Source organism: Cervus canadensis, chromosome 5, assembly GCF_019320065.1.
Source record: "Cervus canadensis isolate Bull #8, Minnesota chromosome 5, ASM1932006v1, whole genome shotgun sequence".
Taxonomy (NCBI): Eukaryota; Metazoa; Chordata; class Mammalia; order Artiodactyla; family Cervidae; genus Cervus; species Cervus canadensis.
In genome coordinates, this window is record NC_057390.1 from 87,551,365 (window position 1) to 87,570,429 (window position 19,065).

The 19,065-nt window shown below is 40.3% G+C and overlaps 1 protein-coding gene across 1 annotated transcript in view; it reads right to left on the reverse strand.

The window, feature by feature from the left end:
- Positions 1-9,040: 9,040 nt before the first annotated feature.
- The window catches only part of LOC122442666 (N-acetyllactosaminide alpha-1,3-galactosyltransferase-like), a 33,685-nt gene continuing 23,660 nt past the window's right edge, over positions 9,041-19,065 (reverse strand). Inside the window, 2 exon segments of the mRNA XM_043470507.1 lie at positions 9,041-10,279; positions 14,441-14,578. Coding sequence (XP_043326442.1) covers positions 9,586-10,279; positions 14,441-14,578 — 832 coding nt within the window. The 3' untranslated portion in view covers positions 9,041-9,585.

Sequence of the window (19,065 nt, forward strand, 5' to 3'; positions counted from 1 at the left end):
TATGACACTGAAAGATGAACTCCCCAGGTCAGTAGGTGCCCAATATGCTACTGGAGAAGAGTGGAGAAATAACTCCAGAAAGAATGAAGAGACAGAGCCAAAGCGAAAACAACTCCCAGTTGTGGGTGTGACTGGTGATGGATGTAAAGTCTGATGCTGTAAAGAACAATGTTACTTCAGTGAGTTTAGCTGCTCAGTCATGTCCAACTCTTTGTCACTCCATGGACTGCAGCCCACCAGACTTCCCTGTCCATCATCAACTCCCAGAGCATAGTAATCTGGAATGTTAGGTCCATGAATCAAGGTAAATTGGAAGTGGTCAAACAGCAGATGGCAAGAATGAACATCGACATTTTAGGAATCAGTGAACTAAAATGGACTGGAATGGGTGGATTTAACTCAGATGACCATTATATCTACTATTGTGGGCAAGAATCCCTTAGAAGAAATGGAGTGGCCATCATAGTCAACAAAAGAGTCCGAAATGCAGTTCAGTTCAGTTCAGTTCAGTTCAGTCGCTCAGTCGTGTCCGACTCTTTTCGACCCCATGAACCGCAGCACGCCAGGCCTACCTGTCCATCTCAAACTCCCAGAGTTTACTCAAACTCATGCCCATCGACTCGGTGATGCCATCCAGCCATCTCATCCTCTGTTGTCCCTTTCTCCTCCTGCCCCCAATCCTTCCCAGCATCAGAGTTTTTTCCAATGAGTGAACTCTTCGCATGAGGTGGTCAAAGTATTGTAGTTTCAGCTTCAGCATCAGTCCTTCCAATGAACACCCAGGACTGATCTCCTTTAGGATGGACTAGTTGTATCTCCTTGCAATCCAAGGGACACTCAAGAGTCTTCTCCAACACCACAGTTCAAAAACATCAACTTTTCAGCGCTCAGCTTTCTTCACAGTCCAACTCTCACATCCATACATGACTACTGGAAAAACCATAGCCTTGACCAGATGGACCTTTGTTGGCAAAGTAATGTCTCTGCTTTTTAATATGCTATCTAGGTTGGTCATTACTTTCCTTCCAAGGAGTAAGTGTCTTTTAATTTCATGGCTGCAGTCACCATCCACAGTGATTTTGGAGCCCAAAAAAATAAAGTCTGACACTGTTTCCACTGTCTCCCCATCTATTTCCCATGAGGTAATGGGACCAGATGCCATGATCTTAGTTTTCTGAATGTTAAGCTTTAAGCCAACTTTTTCACTCTCCTCTTTCACTTTCATCAAGAGGCTTTTTAGTTCAACTTCACTTTCTGCCATAAGGGTGGTGTCATCTGCATATCTGAGGCTATTGATAGTTCTCCCAGCAATCTTGATTCCAGCTTGTGCTTCGTCCAGCCCAGCATTTCTCATGATGTACTCTGCATATAAGTTAAATAAGCAGGGTGACAATATGCAGCCTTGACATACTCCTTTTCCTATTTGGAACCAGTCTGTTGTTCCATGTCCAGTTCTAACTGTTGCTTTCTGACCTGCATACAGGTTTCTCAAGAGGCAGGTCAGGTGGTCTGGTATTCCCATCTCTCTCATAATTTTCCACAGTTTATTGTGATCCACACAGTCAAAGGCAGAAATAAAGTAGTCAATAAAGCAGAAATAGATGTTTTTCTGGAACTCTCTTGCTTTTTCAATGATCCAACGGATGATGGCAATTTGATCTCTGCTGCTTCTGCCTTTTCTAAAACCAGCTTGACCATCTGGAAATTCATGGTTCACATATTTCTGAAGCCTGGCTTGGAGAATTTTGAGCATTAATTTACTTGCATGTGAGACAAGTGCAACTGTGTGGTAGTTTGAGCATTCTTTGGCATTGCCTTTCTTAGGGACTGGAATGAAAACTGACCTTTTCCAATCCCGTGGCCACTGCTGAGTTTTCCAAATTTGCTGGCATATTGAGTGCAGGACTTTCACAGCATCATCTTTCAGGATTTGAAATAGCTCAACTGGAATTCCATCACCTCTACTAGCTTTGTTTATAGTGATGCTTCCTAAGGCCCACTTGACTTCACATTCCAGGATGTCTGTCTCTAGGTGAGTGATCACACCATCGTGGTTATCTGAGTCATGAAGATCTTTTTGGTACAGTTCTTCTGTGTATTCTTGCCACCTCTTCTTAGTATCTTCTGTTTCTGTTAGGTCCATACCATCTCTTTTCTTTATTTAGCCCATCTTTGCATGAAATGTTCCCTTGGTTTCTCTAATTTTCTTGAAGAGATCTCTAGTCTTTCCCACTCTATTATTTTCCTCTATTTCTTTGCACTGATCATTGAGGAAGGTTTTCTTATCTCTCCTTGCTATTCTTTGGAACTCTGCATTCAAATGGATGTATCTTTCCTTTTCTCCTTTGCTTTTCACTTCTCTTCTTTTCACAGTTATTTGTAAGGCCTCTTCAGACAGCCATTGTGATTTTTTGTATTTCTTTTTCTTGGGGATGGTCTTCATCCCTGTCGCTTGTACAATGTCACAAACCTCCATCCATAGTTCATCAGGCACTCTGTCTATAAGATCTAGTCCTTTAAATCTGTTTCTCACTTCCACTGTATAATCATAAGGGATTTGATTTAGGTCATACCTGAATGGTCTAGTAGTTTTCCCTACTTTCTTCAATTTAAGTCTGAATTGCCAATAAGGAGTTCACTATCTGAGCCACAGTCAGCTTCCAGTCTTGTTTTTGCTGGCTGTATAGAGCTTCTCCGTCTTTGGCTGCAAAGAATACAATCAATCTGATTTCAGTGTTGGCCATCTGGTGATGTCCATGCGTAGTCTTTTCTTGTGTTGTTGGAAGAGGGTGTTTGTTATGACTAGTGTGTTCTCTTGGCAAAACTCTATTAGCCTTTGCCCTGCTTCATTCCGTACTCGAAGGCCAAATTTGCCTGTTACTCCAGGTGTTTCTTGATTTCCTACTTTTGCATTCCATTCCCCTAAAATGAAAAGGACATCTTTTTTTTTGGTGTTAGTTCTAAAAGGTCTTCTAGGTCTTCATAGAACCATTCAACTTCAGCTTTTTCAGCATTACTGGTCGGGGCATAGACTTGGATTACCATGATATTGAATGGTTTGCCTTGGAAATGAACAGAGATTATTCTGTCATTTTTGAGGTTGCATCCAAGTACTGCATTTTGGACTCTTTTGTTGACTATGATGTTGGATCATCGAAAAAGCAAGAGAGTTCAAGATAAACGTCTACTTCTGTTTTATTGACTACACCAAAGTTTTTGACTGTATGGATCACAACAAACTGTGGAACATTCTTAAAAAGATGGGAATACTAGACCACCTTACCTGCCTCCTGAGAAATCTGTATGCAGGTCAAGGAGCAACAGTTAGAACTAGGCATGGAACAACAGGTTGGTTCCAAATTGGGAAAGGAGTACATCAAGGCTGTGTATTGTCACCCTGCTTTTTTAACTTATATGCAGAGTACATCATGAGAAATTCTGGGCTGGATGAAGCACAAGCTGGAATCAAGATTGCTGGGAGAAATATCAATAACCTCAGATATGCAGATTACATCACTCTTATGGCAGAAAGTGAAGAAGAACTAAAGAGCCTCTTGATGAAAGTGAAAGAGGAGAGTGAAAAAGTTGGCTTAAAACTCAACATTCAGAAAACTAAGATCATGGCATCTGGTCCCATCACTTCATGGCAAATAGATGGGGAAACAATGGAAACAGTGACAGACTTTATTTTGAGAGGCTCTGAAATCACTGCAGGTGGTGATGGCAGCCATGAAATTTAAAAAAGCTTGCTTCTTGGAAGAAAAGCTATGACCAACCTAGACAGCATATTAAAAAGCAGAGACATTACTTTGCCAACAAAGGTCCATCTAGTCAAGTCTATGGTTTTTCCAGTGGTCATGTATGGATGTGAGAGTTGGACTATGAAGAAAGCTGAGTGCCAAAGAATTGATGTTTTTGAACTGTGGTGTTGGAGAAGACTCTTGAGAGTCCCTTGGACTGGAAGGAGATCAAACCAGTCGATCCTAAAGGAAATCAGTCCTGAATATTCATTGGAAGGACTCATGCTGAATTGTAAACTCCACTACTTTGGCCACCTGATGTGAAGAACTGACTCATTGGAAAAGATGCTGATGCTGGGGAAAATGGAAGGCTGGAGGAGAAGGGGACGACAGAAGATGAGATGGTTGGATGGCATCACCGACTGGATGGACATGAGTTTGAGCAAGCTCCGGGAGTTGGTGATGGACAGGAAAGCCTGGTGTGGTGCAGTCCACGGAGGTCACAAAGAATCAGACATGACTGGGTGACTGAAATGAACTGAACTGAGCTGAGGGCACAAAGAGGGGCTTCCCTGGTGGCTCAGTGGTAAAGAATCTGCGGGCAATGCATGAGACCCATGTTTGATCCCTGGGTTGGGAAGATCCCCCTGAAAAGGAAATGGCAACCCACTCCAGTATTCTTGCCTAGGAAATCCCATGGACAGAGGGACCTGGCAGGCTACAGTCCGTGGAGTTGCAGAGTTGGATATGACTTCGCGACTGAAGAAAGTTAAGGAACAAATGAGGGCATAAAGAAGGCGTGTTTCCACCAGGAAACATAGTGATGGTCCTGTTGAACTGGAATCTGAGGCTTTTTTCTGGACATTTTGTCTTTCCATCATGCTGAGTCAACAGCCAGAGAAGGGGTCTGGGTGGGGCTACTGATAACAATTATCAAAATGAAAGAAGTTGCAACTACATGATAGTGGAAGGAGGACTGTGTTAAGAACTTAAGATGTTCCCTTGGAGCTTCTTATTAGACAGTCTTTATGAGAAAATCAACAATCCAGTAAAGACCCACTAAAGAGTCAGATACCGGACAACAAAGGTATAAAACACTAGGTAAAGAACCGTATATAGCTGAGCTTCTAACAGAGGGCAAGGAACATGAAATTGGTGATAGAAGGAAGAAATGATAAATGTGAATTTGACTCTGTAACCAGCTACAAAAATGAAGACTGCCGCAGGCCTGCACATTTTTCTTATATTTATATTACAAATAGAAACAATATATATAGTTACATACAAATGTATGTCTTTATATGTTAACCAAAGGAAATGTCAATCCACTCCAATATTCTTGCCTGGGAAATTTCATGGACAGAGAAGACTGGTGGGCTATAGTCCATGGGGCTGCAAAGAGTCAGATGTGACTGAGTGACTAGCACACGCACAATTATTTTCCCTATTTCTTTCTTCCACAATTTCTTTCTTAATGAGGAGTGGTTATTTCTTTTCTTTCCAATTTATATCAGAGTTCACCAAACTGAAGAGTTATGCACCATTCTGAGGGAGGAGACCTCATATTATCTGGGTTCTTGAACATGGGGAGAGAAATAATTTCAGATGGTAATGTGTGTTTCACCTTTTTGAGAAGAAAGTGATTCTTTACTTGTACAAAAGTTAGTTGAATTCTGCAAAGTGAAAACATAAAGTTGTTTTATGAGAGTTAGATATGGGTAAAGGATGAGTATGGCCGTTTCAAGGCAGAATGGGTGGGTTGTGGTAGCCATCTGTCTGTCAACTTTTGGGTCTCTCATTTTTCTCATCTGCCCAATGCAGCAGTGACTAAAAATCCTCTTTGTTGTTTCATCTCATGCCAGGCAGCTCATGCTAGGTTCTAGCTCTTTCTGGACATCCTACAATTTTTTTTCTTCAGTCCCAGGAGGGCTACTGTCTTCATTGAATGAATATATACATATAATTAAAAAGTCTACAAATAATAAATGCTGGAGAGATGTGGAAGAAAAGGAACCCTCCTATACTATTGGTGGAGATGTAAGTTGTTGCAGCAGCTATGCAGAACAGTATGGAAGGTCTTTAAGAAACTGAAAATAGAGTTATCATATGACCCAGTAATCCCACTCATGGGCATATATCTGGAGAAAACTCTAATTCATAAAGACACATGCACCCAGTATTCATAGTAACACTAGTTCCAATAGCTAAGACATGGAAACAACCTGAGTGTCCATTGACAGATGAATGGATAAAGAAGATACATATATACATATATATCTTATTTTCTCCTCAACTCTTTTATCACTTATATACGTCCAATCCCCTGTGTTAAATTCCCACTGTTTGAAATACCTGGAACAGTAGTTCTATTTTCCTAACTAGACCCTGACAATTGATAAAATGTGTATGCATGCATGCATGTGTGCATTTATGTGATATAAGTTCAGTTCAGTTCAATTCAGTTGCTCAGTCGTGTCTGACTCTTTGCGACCCCATGAATCGCAGCACACCAGGCCTCCCTGTCCATCGCCAGCTCCTGGAGTTTGCTCAAACTCATTTCCATCGAGTCTGTGATGCCATCCAGCCGTCTCATCCTCTGTCGCCCCCTTCTCCTCCTGCCCCAATCCCTCCCAGCATCAGGGTCTTTTCCAATGAGTCAAGATATAAGTTAATTTATATAAAATAATATATAAGCATATAGGCACAAGCACACATACATGTGTGTGTATATAATCATGTGGTGGGTATATAAATGCATATAAAGGAAATATTGAGTGATAGGTTTTCAAAGGGAGAGTATAGGAAGACTTTCAGTTTTCTCTCTATATTTAAAATTTCCTTATTAGTTTTTACAACAGATAACTTTGTAGTTTTAAAACACATTCTGCAGCAATCAGAGCAGAAAAAGAAGTAAAAGGAATCCAGATAGGAAAAGAAGAAGTAAAACTCTCACTGTTTGCAGATGACATGATCCTCTATATAGAAAACCCTAAAGACTCTACCAGAAAATTACTAGAGCTAATCAATGAATATAGTAAAGTTGCAGGATATAAAATTAACACACAGAAATCCCTTGCATTCCTATACACTAACAATGAGAAAACAGAAAGAGAAATTAAGGAAACAATTCCATTTACCATTGCAATGAAAAAAATAAAATACTTAGGAATATATATACCTAAAGAAACAAAAGACCTAAGTATAGAAAACAATAAAACACTGGTGAAAGAAATCAAAGAGGACGACAGAACAGAGGAGAAAACATACGTGGTTCATGGATTGGAAGGAATCAATAAATTGTCAAAATGGCTATACTACCCAAAGCAATCTATAGATCAATGCAATCCCTATCAAGCTACCAACGGTGTTTTTCACAGAACTAGAACAAATAATTTCACAATTTGTATGGAAATACAAAAAACCTCGAATAGCCAAAGTAATCTTGAGAAAGAAGAAAGGAACTGGAGGAATCAACCTGCCTGACTTCAGACTCTACTACAAAGCCACAGTCATCAAGACAGTATGGTACTGGCACAAGGACAGAAATATAGATCAATGGAACAGAATAGAAAGCCCAGAGATAAATCCACGAACCTATGGACACCTTATCTTTGACAAAGGAGGCAAGGATATACAATGGAAAAAAGACAACCTCTTTAACAAGTGGTGCTGGGAAAACTGGTCAACCACTTGCCCAAAAGAATGGAAACTAGAACACTTGCCTAACACCATACACAAAAATAAACTCAAAATGGATTAAAGATCTAAATGTAAGACCAGAAACTATAAAACTCCTAGAGGAGAACATAGGCAAACACTCTCCGACATAAATCACAGCAAGATCCTCTATGACCCACCTCCCAGAATATTGGAAATAAAAGCAAAACTAAACAAATGGGACCTAATGAAACTTAGAAGCTTTTGCACAACAAAGGAAACTATAAGCAAGGTGAAAAGACAGACCTCAGAATGGGAGAAAATAATAGCAAATGAAGCAACGGACAAAGGATTAATCTCAAAAAATATACAAGCAACTCCTGCAGCTCAATTCCAGAAAAATAAAATGACCCAATCAAAAAATGGGCCAAAGAACTAAACAGACATTTCTCCAAAGAAGACATACAGATGGCTAACAAACACATGAAAAGATGCTCAACGTCACTCATTATTAGAGAAATGCAAATCAAAACCACAATGAGGTACCATTACACACCAGTCAGGATGGCTGCTATCCAAAAGTCTACAAGCAATAAATGCTGGAGAGGGTGTGGAGAAAAGGGGACCCTCTTACACTGTTGGTGGGAATGCAAACTAGTACAGCCACTATGGAAAACAGTGTGGAGATTCCTTAAAAAACTGGAAATAGAACTGCCATATGACCCAGCAATACCACTTCTGGGCATACACACTGAGGGAAACCAGATCTGAAAGAGACACATGCCACCCCCAATGTTCATCGCAGCACTGTTTATAAAGCCAGGACAATGGAAGGCACCTAGATGCCCATCAGACAGATGAGATGGATAAGGAAAGCTGTGGTACGATGATGGAACCATGGAATATTACTCAAGCCATTAAAAAGAATTCATTTGAAACCAGGCCTAATGAGATGGATGAAAGCTGGAGCCCATTATACAGCAGTTGAAAGTAAGCCAGAAAGATAAAGTACATTACAGCATACTAACACATATATATGGAATTTAGAAAGATGGTAACGATAACCCTATATGCAAAAACAGAAAAAGAGACACAGAAATACAGAACAGACTTTTGAACTCTGTGGGAGAATGTGAGGGTGGGATGTTTCAAAAGAACAGCATGTATACTATCTATGGTGAAACAGATCACCAGCCCAGGTGGGATGCATGAGACAAGTGCTCCGGCCTGGTGCACTGGGAAGACCCAGAGGAATCGGGTGGAGAGGGAGGTGGGAGGGGGGATCGGGATTGGGAATACATGTAAATCCATGGCTGATTCATATCAATGTATGACAAAACCCACTGGAAAAAAAAATAATAATAATAATAATAAATAAATAAAAATAAAACACATTCTGAACTTATGGCTGTAGGTGGGAAGGAAGGGCAGAAGGGATAGTTAGGGAATTTGGGATGGACATGTACACTCTGCTAGATTAAACATAGATTATCAACAAAGACCTACTATATAGCACATGGAACTCTGCTCAATGTTATGTGGGAGCCTGGATGGGAGGAGAGTTTGGAAGAGAATAGATACATCCATTTGTATGACTGAGTCCCTTCATGTTCACCTGAAACTATCACAACATTGTTAATAGGCTACACCCCAATACAAACTAAAAAGTTAAAAAAAAAAAACAGTTCTTTTTGAATAACCCAGTTTTCTAAGTGACTGTCTGCCCATCTGGTGGCAGCTTTAATGTCTCAAAATTTTACATAAAGAGTAGATTAGTATAGTTGCACTGATTTCCCTTATCCATACCCCTAGATTATCCCTTTCCTTAAGCAATATAAGAAATATATATCTAGCTGGATCAGTGAAAATATTTCAGATTTCATTTTCTCCTGACAGATTCTATTTTGTCCAATGTGATCCAAAAAAAATACTTCCTTAAAATTCACACAAGATATGAGAACACTATATTTCCATCTGATATCAATATATTCATTCTGTAACTGTTATATCCTATATTTTATGATTCAAAAAGAAAGGTGAGGAAAAGTATGAATATAACTGTGTTGGTGAATTTGTCATTTTATTAGTGATTATTTTTATGGTGCTAAAATTTGTCAAGTACTAATTTTTTAAAGAAAAGACAAAATGATGCTTTTAAATTCAGCAGCACCAAGGAAGGGCTATAAAATTACACTGACTGTCTAAGAAAGTCATAATTTTTAATAGCCCAATAGAGTTTGAAAGTGCCATTCTTAATACTATTAGATCCAAACTCATCCCAGCAGTATTCCGGTGACAAGATTTTAGTGGGTTTATGGAGGAAAAAATATTTGTTCAAGTGACTTTCATCATGCCACACTGCCTCAGTGTTATTTTTCTTGTCGTTCATAATTCCTCTGAAGCACTCCCTAGCAATATTGAGAACCTGAATAGGAGTACCACCAAAGACAGCAGCGTGATAATAAAAGTCCCCCTTACCAATAGGTATATATGCTTCTGATGACTGACTCCTCTCATAAGGTAACTCTGAAGGACTTGTCTTATACCAATGAGCATGTAACTGACCTACTGACTCCCCCAGAGTCTCCAGTCCATATTTTTTTACAAAGATTTGATCCACATCCATGCAGAAGAGGAAGTCAACTTCATACTGGATGTGATCCACAACATGTTCACTGATGATCTTCATGCGCATCATACTGATGTCTTGCCATCTCTTCTCTCACTTTATTTGAAAAATTTTCAGCATTCGGAGGGGAGCCAGCTCTACCCAGGGCACCTGAGAGAAGTCATCTACCAGGATGTAAATGATGACTTTCTGGCCAACCATAAAATATTTATCAGCTGATGTTATAAATGTATACAAATAACGGTCTGCGTATCTGTGAAGTAAATAAGAAGCAATTAAGTTCATCTTCTTGTATGTTAGTGAAACACATACTATTTAAATTATACTTACTGTAGTTTTATTGAAAATGCTACCAAGGAACCAAACATTAGATATGCTTCTTGAGTTGTATTTAAGTACTGTAAAAGTGAAATTGTCTGCCTTTCCTCTCCCTGGTGAGGTTTTACGGATTATAGGAGAAAAGAGGAATTTCTCATGAGAGGGAATGAAACTTGGTGAGATCAGAAAACTGAACCGTGCCCAGCACAAAACAAAAGCCAGAGTTTTCAGGGTTATCAGAGCAGTTGGGACTTGTTTTAGAGATTGTAGGCAGGAAAGGTCATAGGTCATTGCAAGAGCAGTTATTGATGCCTGTGGCTTACTTAGAGTAGCTAATTATGCATAAAAAGTCAGAAGTGACATGCTTTGTATCCACTTTAGCACTGGGATTCTTATTTTGCCCTGTGCCTTTTAATATGGTGCTAAGATTGCTGGACTGAAGGCAAACTTTCTCATTTCCAATCTCTCCAGCCAGTTAAAGATTCTTGTAGTAATAAATGGCCTCAGGGGAATTCAAAAAAGAAAAGGTAATGTATGTGACTAGTTCAAATGATGTTTATATGATCATTAGAAATAAGTTCTGGATATTGATCAGAACCTTAAGAAATACAACAGATGGAGTCAGGAGAAAACTCTCTAGTTTGGAGTATCTAAAATTACTAGGTACATTATGGAAAAATATCACTTAAAATATTATATTGAGCTGGAAGCTAGCAACTCAAATCCAAAGTCCATATTTATCCATATTTCTTTTATGGTTAGTGCTTTTGTGTCATACTTAAGGAATCTTTGCCCCCTCAAAGTAGTGAAAATATTCTCCTATATGTTTTTCTAGTAGCTTTATTATTCTTTCATATTTAAGTCTATTATTCGAGTTAATTTTTGTGTATGATGTGATGTGGGGCTGTTTTGCATCAGTCTCTGACTACTGATAGTGACGTTATCGGCTAGGAGTGCCTGGGGGCACTCGCTGGAGTCCCTACTACTTGTGGTAAGACATCCCTACTTCCCACCAGACATCACCAGAGCCTACGTTATGGCTGGACCAGTCTTTGTCATTCTTATTATAATTTCAAGGAGCACCTCAACAACAACCATAGGGAACTTTGAGAAAATAAGCTTTATTAATCACAAATCCTAGAGGATACGTGGCATGCCTGGGGCCACACAGTGAGGTCACAAGTTGGAGGTGGTGGGAGACAGAGAAAGAGAGAGAAACACGAAGGACCTAGGGTTCTGCCTTTACTGGGTTGAGGGTGGGGTGCCTAGGGTTTTTCGAGTTCACTCTATTGACAAATTTTAAATGTAAAAGCAGAAGTTAAAGCAAGGGAGGGGGAAAAATGGGGTCATGCAAGTGGTCATTTATGTAGATCAGATCACTCAGGACTTTCTAAAAGGAAGATTTCATGGGTAGGGTGACTTGGTTCTTTATCTAGTTGTTTAGCTAGTAAGCAATATTTTCATTTGAGATGGATGTCTTTAAAATGGATATCTCAGGGGATTCCCTGGTGGTCTGGTGGTTAGGACTCTGCCCTTTTATGGCACAGGGCCCAAGTTTTCTCCCTGGTCAGGGAACTAAGATCCCACAAGCTGTACAGTGTGGCCAATGAAAAATAAATACAATGGATGTCTCAGCAATCAATCAAAAGCTTAATATCAGGCATTTACAATTAAAAAAAAAAAAAAAAAAACCTTACTTTCACTACAATGGCAAACATTTTTCCCCCCAATTTTTAAAATACTTCCTATGTTGGAATGCTATTAGACTTACTACACTGGATCTTAGCAAGGCCTGCTTCCCAGTTGGTGCTAGTGGTAAAGAACCTGCTTGCCAGTACAGGAGACTTAAGAGATGTTGGTTCAGTCCCTGGATTGGGAAGATCCCCTAGAGAAAGAAATAGCAACCCACTCCAGTATACTTGCCTGGAAAATCCCATGGACAGAGGAGCCTGGCAGGCTACAGTCCATTGGGTCTCGAGTCAGGCACGACTGAGCGACTTAGCATAGCATTAGATTTACAGAAAAGTTGCAGATATATTACAGAGTTCCCACATATGCTCTACCCACCTCCCCCTAATAGTAATATATTATATAACCATAGTACATTTGTCAAAACTAGGAAATTATCAGTGGTAAAATACTATTGGCTAAATCACAGATTTTATGTGATTTTCACCAGCTTCTTCCCTAATGACCTTTTCAGTTTCCAGGATCCAAACCAGAACACACACTGCATTCAGTCACTAGTCTCTTCTAGTCTCCCTAGTCTCTTCCACTCTGTCAATTTCTCTTCTTGTTGGGTCATGACCCTGACCACGTATTTTGTAAAATGGCCTTCAGTTTGGGTTTCTCTGATTTTTCCTTAGGTGAAGTTAATTTTAAGCAGTCAGACTTATCAGTCTCTTCCTTTATGATTAGTAGTTTCCATGTCTTGATTAAGAAATCCTTTTCCATCCTGAGTTCATGAAGATATAGTTTTTCTTTTAACTATTGGTCTTCAAACTACCTAGTAATTGATGTTTGTATGTTTGTACATGATATGCTATAGAAGTACAATTTCAGTTTTCCTGTGTTGACATTGATTTTCTCCAACATCATTTATGGAAATCTTTCCCTATGGGTCTACAGTGCTATTGTCAATGAATAGAAAGTCTTTAATATTTGCATGGTATTTTTCTGTTTTATTTTATTGGCTTAATTGTTCATTCCTGTAGCAGATATTCATGTTGAAAATTTCCATATAGATACTTTAAATCTATCCTCCTAGTTTCAGCCCCACCTATACTCCTGTAATTCCAGAGGAAATTGATGCCATTTATTCCTGAGCTTTCAGAGGTTCTTTAAAAGAGAGTGGGGGTTTCATGGTGAGGTTAATGAAGCTGTGGTTTCAGCGCCCCGTCCCTCATACAGTAGCCTTCCAAGACTCTGTGTTCTATTCAGGAGGGTGTAGGAAGGAATCAGAAACTCCATCTGTGTCCTGAAGGTAGAAGCACTGCCCCAGAGTGGGTTCACTCCCCAGGATCTTGTTACAAATCCTGGGGCAGCAACTTGAAGAGACCACAGTGAGTCCTGGAGGAGGTTATGGGAAACTTCTTCAGTAAGGAGTCTTCCCTTCCTCCTCCCTTTCTTCCTCTTTCTGTGTTCTTTTTATTAAATAATAAATTACTATCAATATTTAATAGCAAGTTGCTATAAAGCTGATAACTTTATCATTTTAATGAGTGATAAGTATTGTTCAACTTACTACTTTTTCGTACTTTTCTTGGTATGATTTTTATATCAAGACAGCATTTGCTTCATAAAATGATTTCTAGTCTCTTTTCTGAAAAAGATTGTGTAGAATTGATGTTAATTTTTCTTTAAATATTTAGTAGAATTCTCTGATGAAACTATCTCCGCCTAAAGACTTTGAAAGTGAAAGTCCTTTCTTTGTGACCCCATGGACTATATACAGCCCATGGAATTCTCCAGGCCAGAATACTGGAGTGGGTAGCTGTTCCCTTCTCGAGGGGATTGTCCCAACCCAGGGATCGAACCCAGGTCTCCCGCATTGCCAGCAGATTCTTTACCAGCTGTGCCACCAGGGAAGCCCCTTTGGGAGTTTTTAAAATTATGAATTCTATTTCCCCAATAGTTATAGGGTTATTCAACTGATCTGTTTCATGTTGGGTGAGTTGTGGTTGTTTGTGCTTTTTAAGGTCCATTTCCTCTAAGTTGTCAGATAGTAGAGAATTTTTATAGTGTTTCCTGATTATCCTTTTAAAGTCTACAAGGTCTAAGGTGATATACCCTGTTTCTTTCCTCATATTTGTAATTTGCATTAATTTTTTTTCTTGGCTAGTCTTCCTGGGTGATTATGGATTTTATTGGGTTTTTCCCCCCCCAAGAACCACATTTTTGCTTCATTGATTTTTCTCTGAGACTTTTCTGTTTTCAATTTCATGGATTTCTGCTCTCACCTTTATTACTTCCTTATTTCTGCTTTCTTCGGTTTTATTTTGTTCTACTTTTTCTAAATTCTTGAGGTAGATTATTGATAATCTCCCGTTTTCTAAAATAAAACACCTGAATATAAAGGTCATTCAGCAATACCTACCTTCCCACGGCAAACACAGTCAGCCCCACAGTAATTTTATGACTTGTGTAGTAATTTTCCAGCACCACTTCATCATAAGTGCTGTGCCACACAATTGGAGCTGCCCAGCTGGTAGTTATGTTTGAGCGATTTACAGCACTGTAAGGAAGATATAAGAATTATGAGCAAAATACTTTTTAATAAAATTCTAGTAGATATTGCTAATGTATAAAGACTATGTCTGATTGCAGCGTTTCCTTATTTCTAACCCAGAGCCTTGATGGCACGATAAACTGAAGAAACAGTTTATCAGAAATGGCTCAGTTCAGTTCAGTTCAGTCGCTCAGTCATGTCTGATTCTTTGCAACCCCATGAACCGCAGCACACCAGGCCTCTCTGTCCATCACCAACTCCCAGAGTTTACCCAAACTCATGTCCATTGAGTCAGTGATGCCATCCAACCATCTCATCCTCTGTTGTCCCCTTCTCCTCCTGCCCTCAATCTTTCCCAGCATCAGGGTCTTTTCCAACGAGTCAGCTCTTCACATCAGGTGGTCAAAGTATTGGAGTTTCAGCTTCAACATCAGTCCTTCCAGTGAACACCCAAGACTGATCTCCTTTAGGATGGACTGGTTGGATCTCCTTGCAGTCTAAGGGACTGTAAATAGTCTTCTCCAATACCACAATTCAAAAGCATCAATTCTTAGGTGCTCAGCTTTCTTTATAGTCCAACTCTCACATCCATACATGACTACTGGAAAATCCATAGCCTTGACTAGACGGACCTTTGTTGACAGAGTAATGTCCCTATATGCTGTCTAAGTTGGTCATAACTTTCCTTCCAAGGGGTAAGCATCTTTTAATTTCACGGCTGCATCATGAGGGTTAGATCATTACAAAAGTACATGTACTGATTATATTGTTATTCCAAGATCTTTGAGGATGCATAGTTGAAATGTCACCCAAAGCTTAAAATAACAATTTCTCTTACAGTTGGACAAGATCTACCATCTTAAACTTTGGACATTGATTCTTTTCAGAAGCAATATTTTTAAAAATGAACTTCCCAGTTTTCATAATCTGAAATGCTGCCAGTGTTAATATTGTTGCATACTGTCAGAATCAACTTTGTCAGAACTTTGGAAGATAGCCAAATATTTAGAGCAACCAAGCAAAAGTTATCTCAAAAAGAAAAAAAAAAAAACTCAATATGGTAGGACTAGAAAAACTCTGAGGTATTTTAACCCAGCCTTGCACCAACTCTCTTCCTAGTATAACAATGGTATTGAAAAGACAAAACCATATTATGTTCTCAGTGTGGGTATCTGATTCAGCAGGGAGAAGAGTGGATCTAATTCCTAGGGATTGTGTTTATCTTTTTAACCTATCTGAGAGTTCCTTGAAGGATTGACTCATAGTGCTTTTTTTCTTGTACTTAACATTCTCTAAGAATTGAAGGGGAGGGTATTCCTTGAAAAAAAAAATTGTAAAAGAACAAGCCCCTTCCACCTGAGTCAAAAGATTTCCGTTAAAATAGACACTATATATGTTGAAAGCCTGGGGAGGAAACATTTGAAAGACAGTTCTTTGGGAAGTAAGGGCTTTGACAAGATCCCATGTGTCAATCAGACACACACAGAGCAAGGAACTGAGAAATCCATGCACATGTTCAGGGCAGAATGAATGTTCAGAAAAGATCTGTGAAGATCTGAGGCTTTCAGCCCTGACTGATATTTAGGTTCAGTGCACACAAGAAGTGAAAGCTAGGGCAGAGTTATAAACAACTGGGCTGTGCTGAAGGAGGGCCCAAACAGAGAGCCAATTTTTAAAGGATACAAGTGTTTTCTTCTGTTTTATTTTCCTTTCTTTTCTGTTTTTTTCTTCTTCTCCTTCTCCTCCTCCTTCACTTCCTCTTCCTCCTCCTTCTGCCCTCTAACACCTCCCTCTCTCAGGTTTTAGGCACTTTAAGGAAATCTCTGTCAAACAACTCTCTGACCACAACCTAAGGGTAGCTCAGAGACTTCTGAGACAAAACAAGACAAAGAATACAGTCTTTAAAAAAAATAGTTTAGGATGACGTGGGGAACCTGAGGGCCCAGTACCCTCTTTCCTCTTGCTCACCTAGGGACAAGTCCAAGAAGAAGAAAAAAGTCAAGGTGAAGATGGAGAAGAAATCCACACCCTCTCGGAGCTCATCGTCGAAGTCTTCATCAAGGCAGCTGAGCGAGAGCTTCAAGAGCAAAGAGTTTGTGTCCAGTGATGAGAGCTCTTCCGGAGAAAACAAGAGCAAAAAGAAGAGAAGGCGGAGTGAGGACTCTGAAGAAGAAGAACTAGCCAGTACTCCCCCCAGCTCAGAAGACTCGGCGTCAGGGTCTGATGAATAGAGAGGAAGATTGTGTCTCCTGGAGCTTGCCCCGTCCCAGCCCGAGTCTCCCCACCCGTGTTTTGGTATCCGTTTTCTCCTATGAAATGCAGTCCTTGGATTCTGCGCCATCTGAACAAGCTTTCCTGCTAGCCTGCACTTCCTGGGGCCGCAGGGGAGGTGTCTCACCCTGCGGCTTCAGAAGATGGCTGTTTATAATCCGGGGAGACATCGGGTGGGGGCCAGGGCAGGGCCGGATCCCACCGCGCCCCCTGCCTTCCTGGCCTTTGGGGTACAGCTGCTGCTTGTCCTGTACAAGTTGCCGCAGGCAGGGGTCCTGTGAGGGCAGGTCTGTAGCTCCTAACTGGGGCCTATTTCTACTTTTATTTTGTATTTCTGGTCTGTGAAAAATGAACATTTAATAAAGGGAACTGACTTTGGCAAAAAAAAAAAAAAAATAGTTTAGAGAAGCCACTAACAAACAACCATAAAAAAAACCTTCCACCTTCCACCTTCCACCTTAAGGTGGAAAGGGAGGAAACTAGAAAAAAATGGAAAAACAAAACCAAACAAACAACCAATAGCAAATAAGAACAGTGAACTTGAGGAGGCAAAACTATCTGATTTTCAGAGAATCTATATTATAATACTCAAAATGTCTAGTTTTTAACCAAAATTTAAGAGTTATGCAAATAAAGAAGAATGTACAGCCCATTCACAGGAAAACAAATTAACGAGAACTGTCTAGACATTGACTGAGTTTTTCTAAGAAGACTTTAAATCAACCATTTGAAATATGCTTAAAGTGCTAAAGGAAGCCATGGACAAAGAACTAAAGGAAACCAGAAGAACATTGTCTCAACAAATAGAGAATACTAATAAAGACACAAATTACAAAAACAAATGAAATAGAAATACTGAAGTTGAGAAGTGTATAGCTGAAAGGAAAAATTCACGTTAGGATGTCAACAGAAGATTTGACCAGGCAAAAGAATGAATCAGACACACACAAAATACTTCCTCCAACAACAGAATATATGTCCTTCTCAAATACACATGGAATATTCTCCAGGATAAATCTCATGTTAGACCATAAGACAAATCTCAATAAACTTAAAGTGACTAGAAACATACAAACTATCTTTCCCAATGATAATGGAATGAAATTAGAAATCAGTAACAGAAATAAGTCTAGAACATTCATAAACACCTGGAAATTAAACAACACACCTAGGCAACTGATGTGCCAAATGAAAAAATCATAAGGGACAAAAACAAAAAACTCCAAAATCATGAGGAAATTAGAAAATAAATTGAGGAGGAGCCAAGATGGTGGAGGAATAGGACGGGGAGACCACTTTCTCCCCTACAAATTCATCGAAAGAACAGCTGAACGCAGAGCAAACTTCACAAAACAACTTCTGATCGCTAGATGAGGTCATCAGGCACCCAGAAAAGCAGCCCATTGTCTTCGAAAGGAGGTAGGACAAAATATAAAAGATAAAAAGAGACACAAAATAGCTAGGGACAGAGACCCATCCCGGGAAGGAAGTCTTAACAGAGGAAGTTTCCAAACACCAGGAAACCCTCGCACTGGCAGATCTGGGGGACGTTTTCGAATCTCAGAGGGCAACCTAACTGGGATGGAAAAATAAATAAAACCCACAGATTACGTGCCTAAAAGCAACTCCCAGCAGAAAAGTACCCCAGACGCCCGCATCCGCCACCAGCAAGTGGGGGCGGAACGGAGAGGAGCGGGCGGCATTGCTGAGGGTAAGGACCGGGCCTGAGTGCCCTGAGGGCAATTGGAGGGAGCTTTTGTGAGATTCCAACTTAAATGTGGGATAGCAAAAGAGAGAGAGAAAATTAACCGGCCTGAACACACTGCCGGCCGTTCACAGAACAAAGGGTCTGAGCAAGTCCAGAGAAGAGCTAGCCTGCGGCAGACCGGCCCAGCCCCGCCGGAGGCAGGAGGTAGGGGGGGGGGGAGGGGCAAACTCAGCCCCAGAGATGGCATCCCCTACCACACTGCAAACAGGCCTCCAGTTTCTAACCAAAGACTTCCTGAGATTCTGGATGTCGACATCCGCCGGGAGGGTCGCGGCTAAACTCAAGGAGCACGCACCCAACCAGCGCAGGCGGAAACTGAGACGGGCCGCGGAGGGGAGAAGGCGTACCACACCCGGGGAGAGTGCACCCATCAAGCTCCTGGCTGCCTGAGCTGCTCGGGCTGGGGAAGGCACAAAACGCAGGCGCAACCGAGTCCGCGCTTTTGTGGAGTACC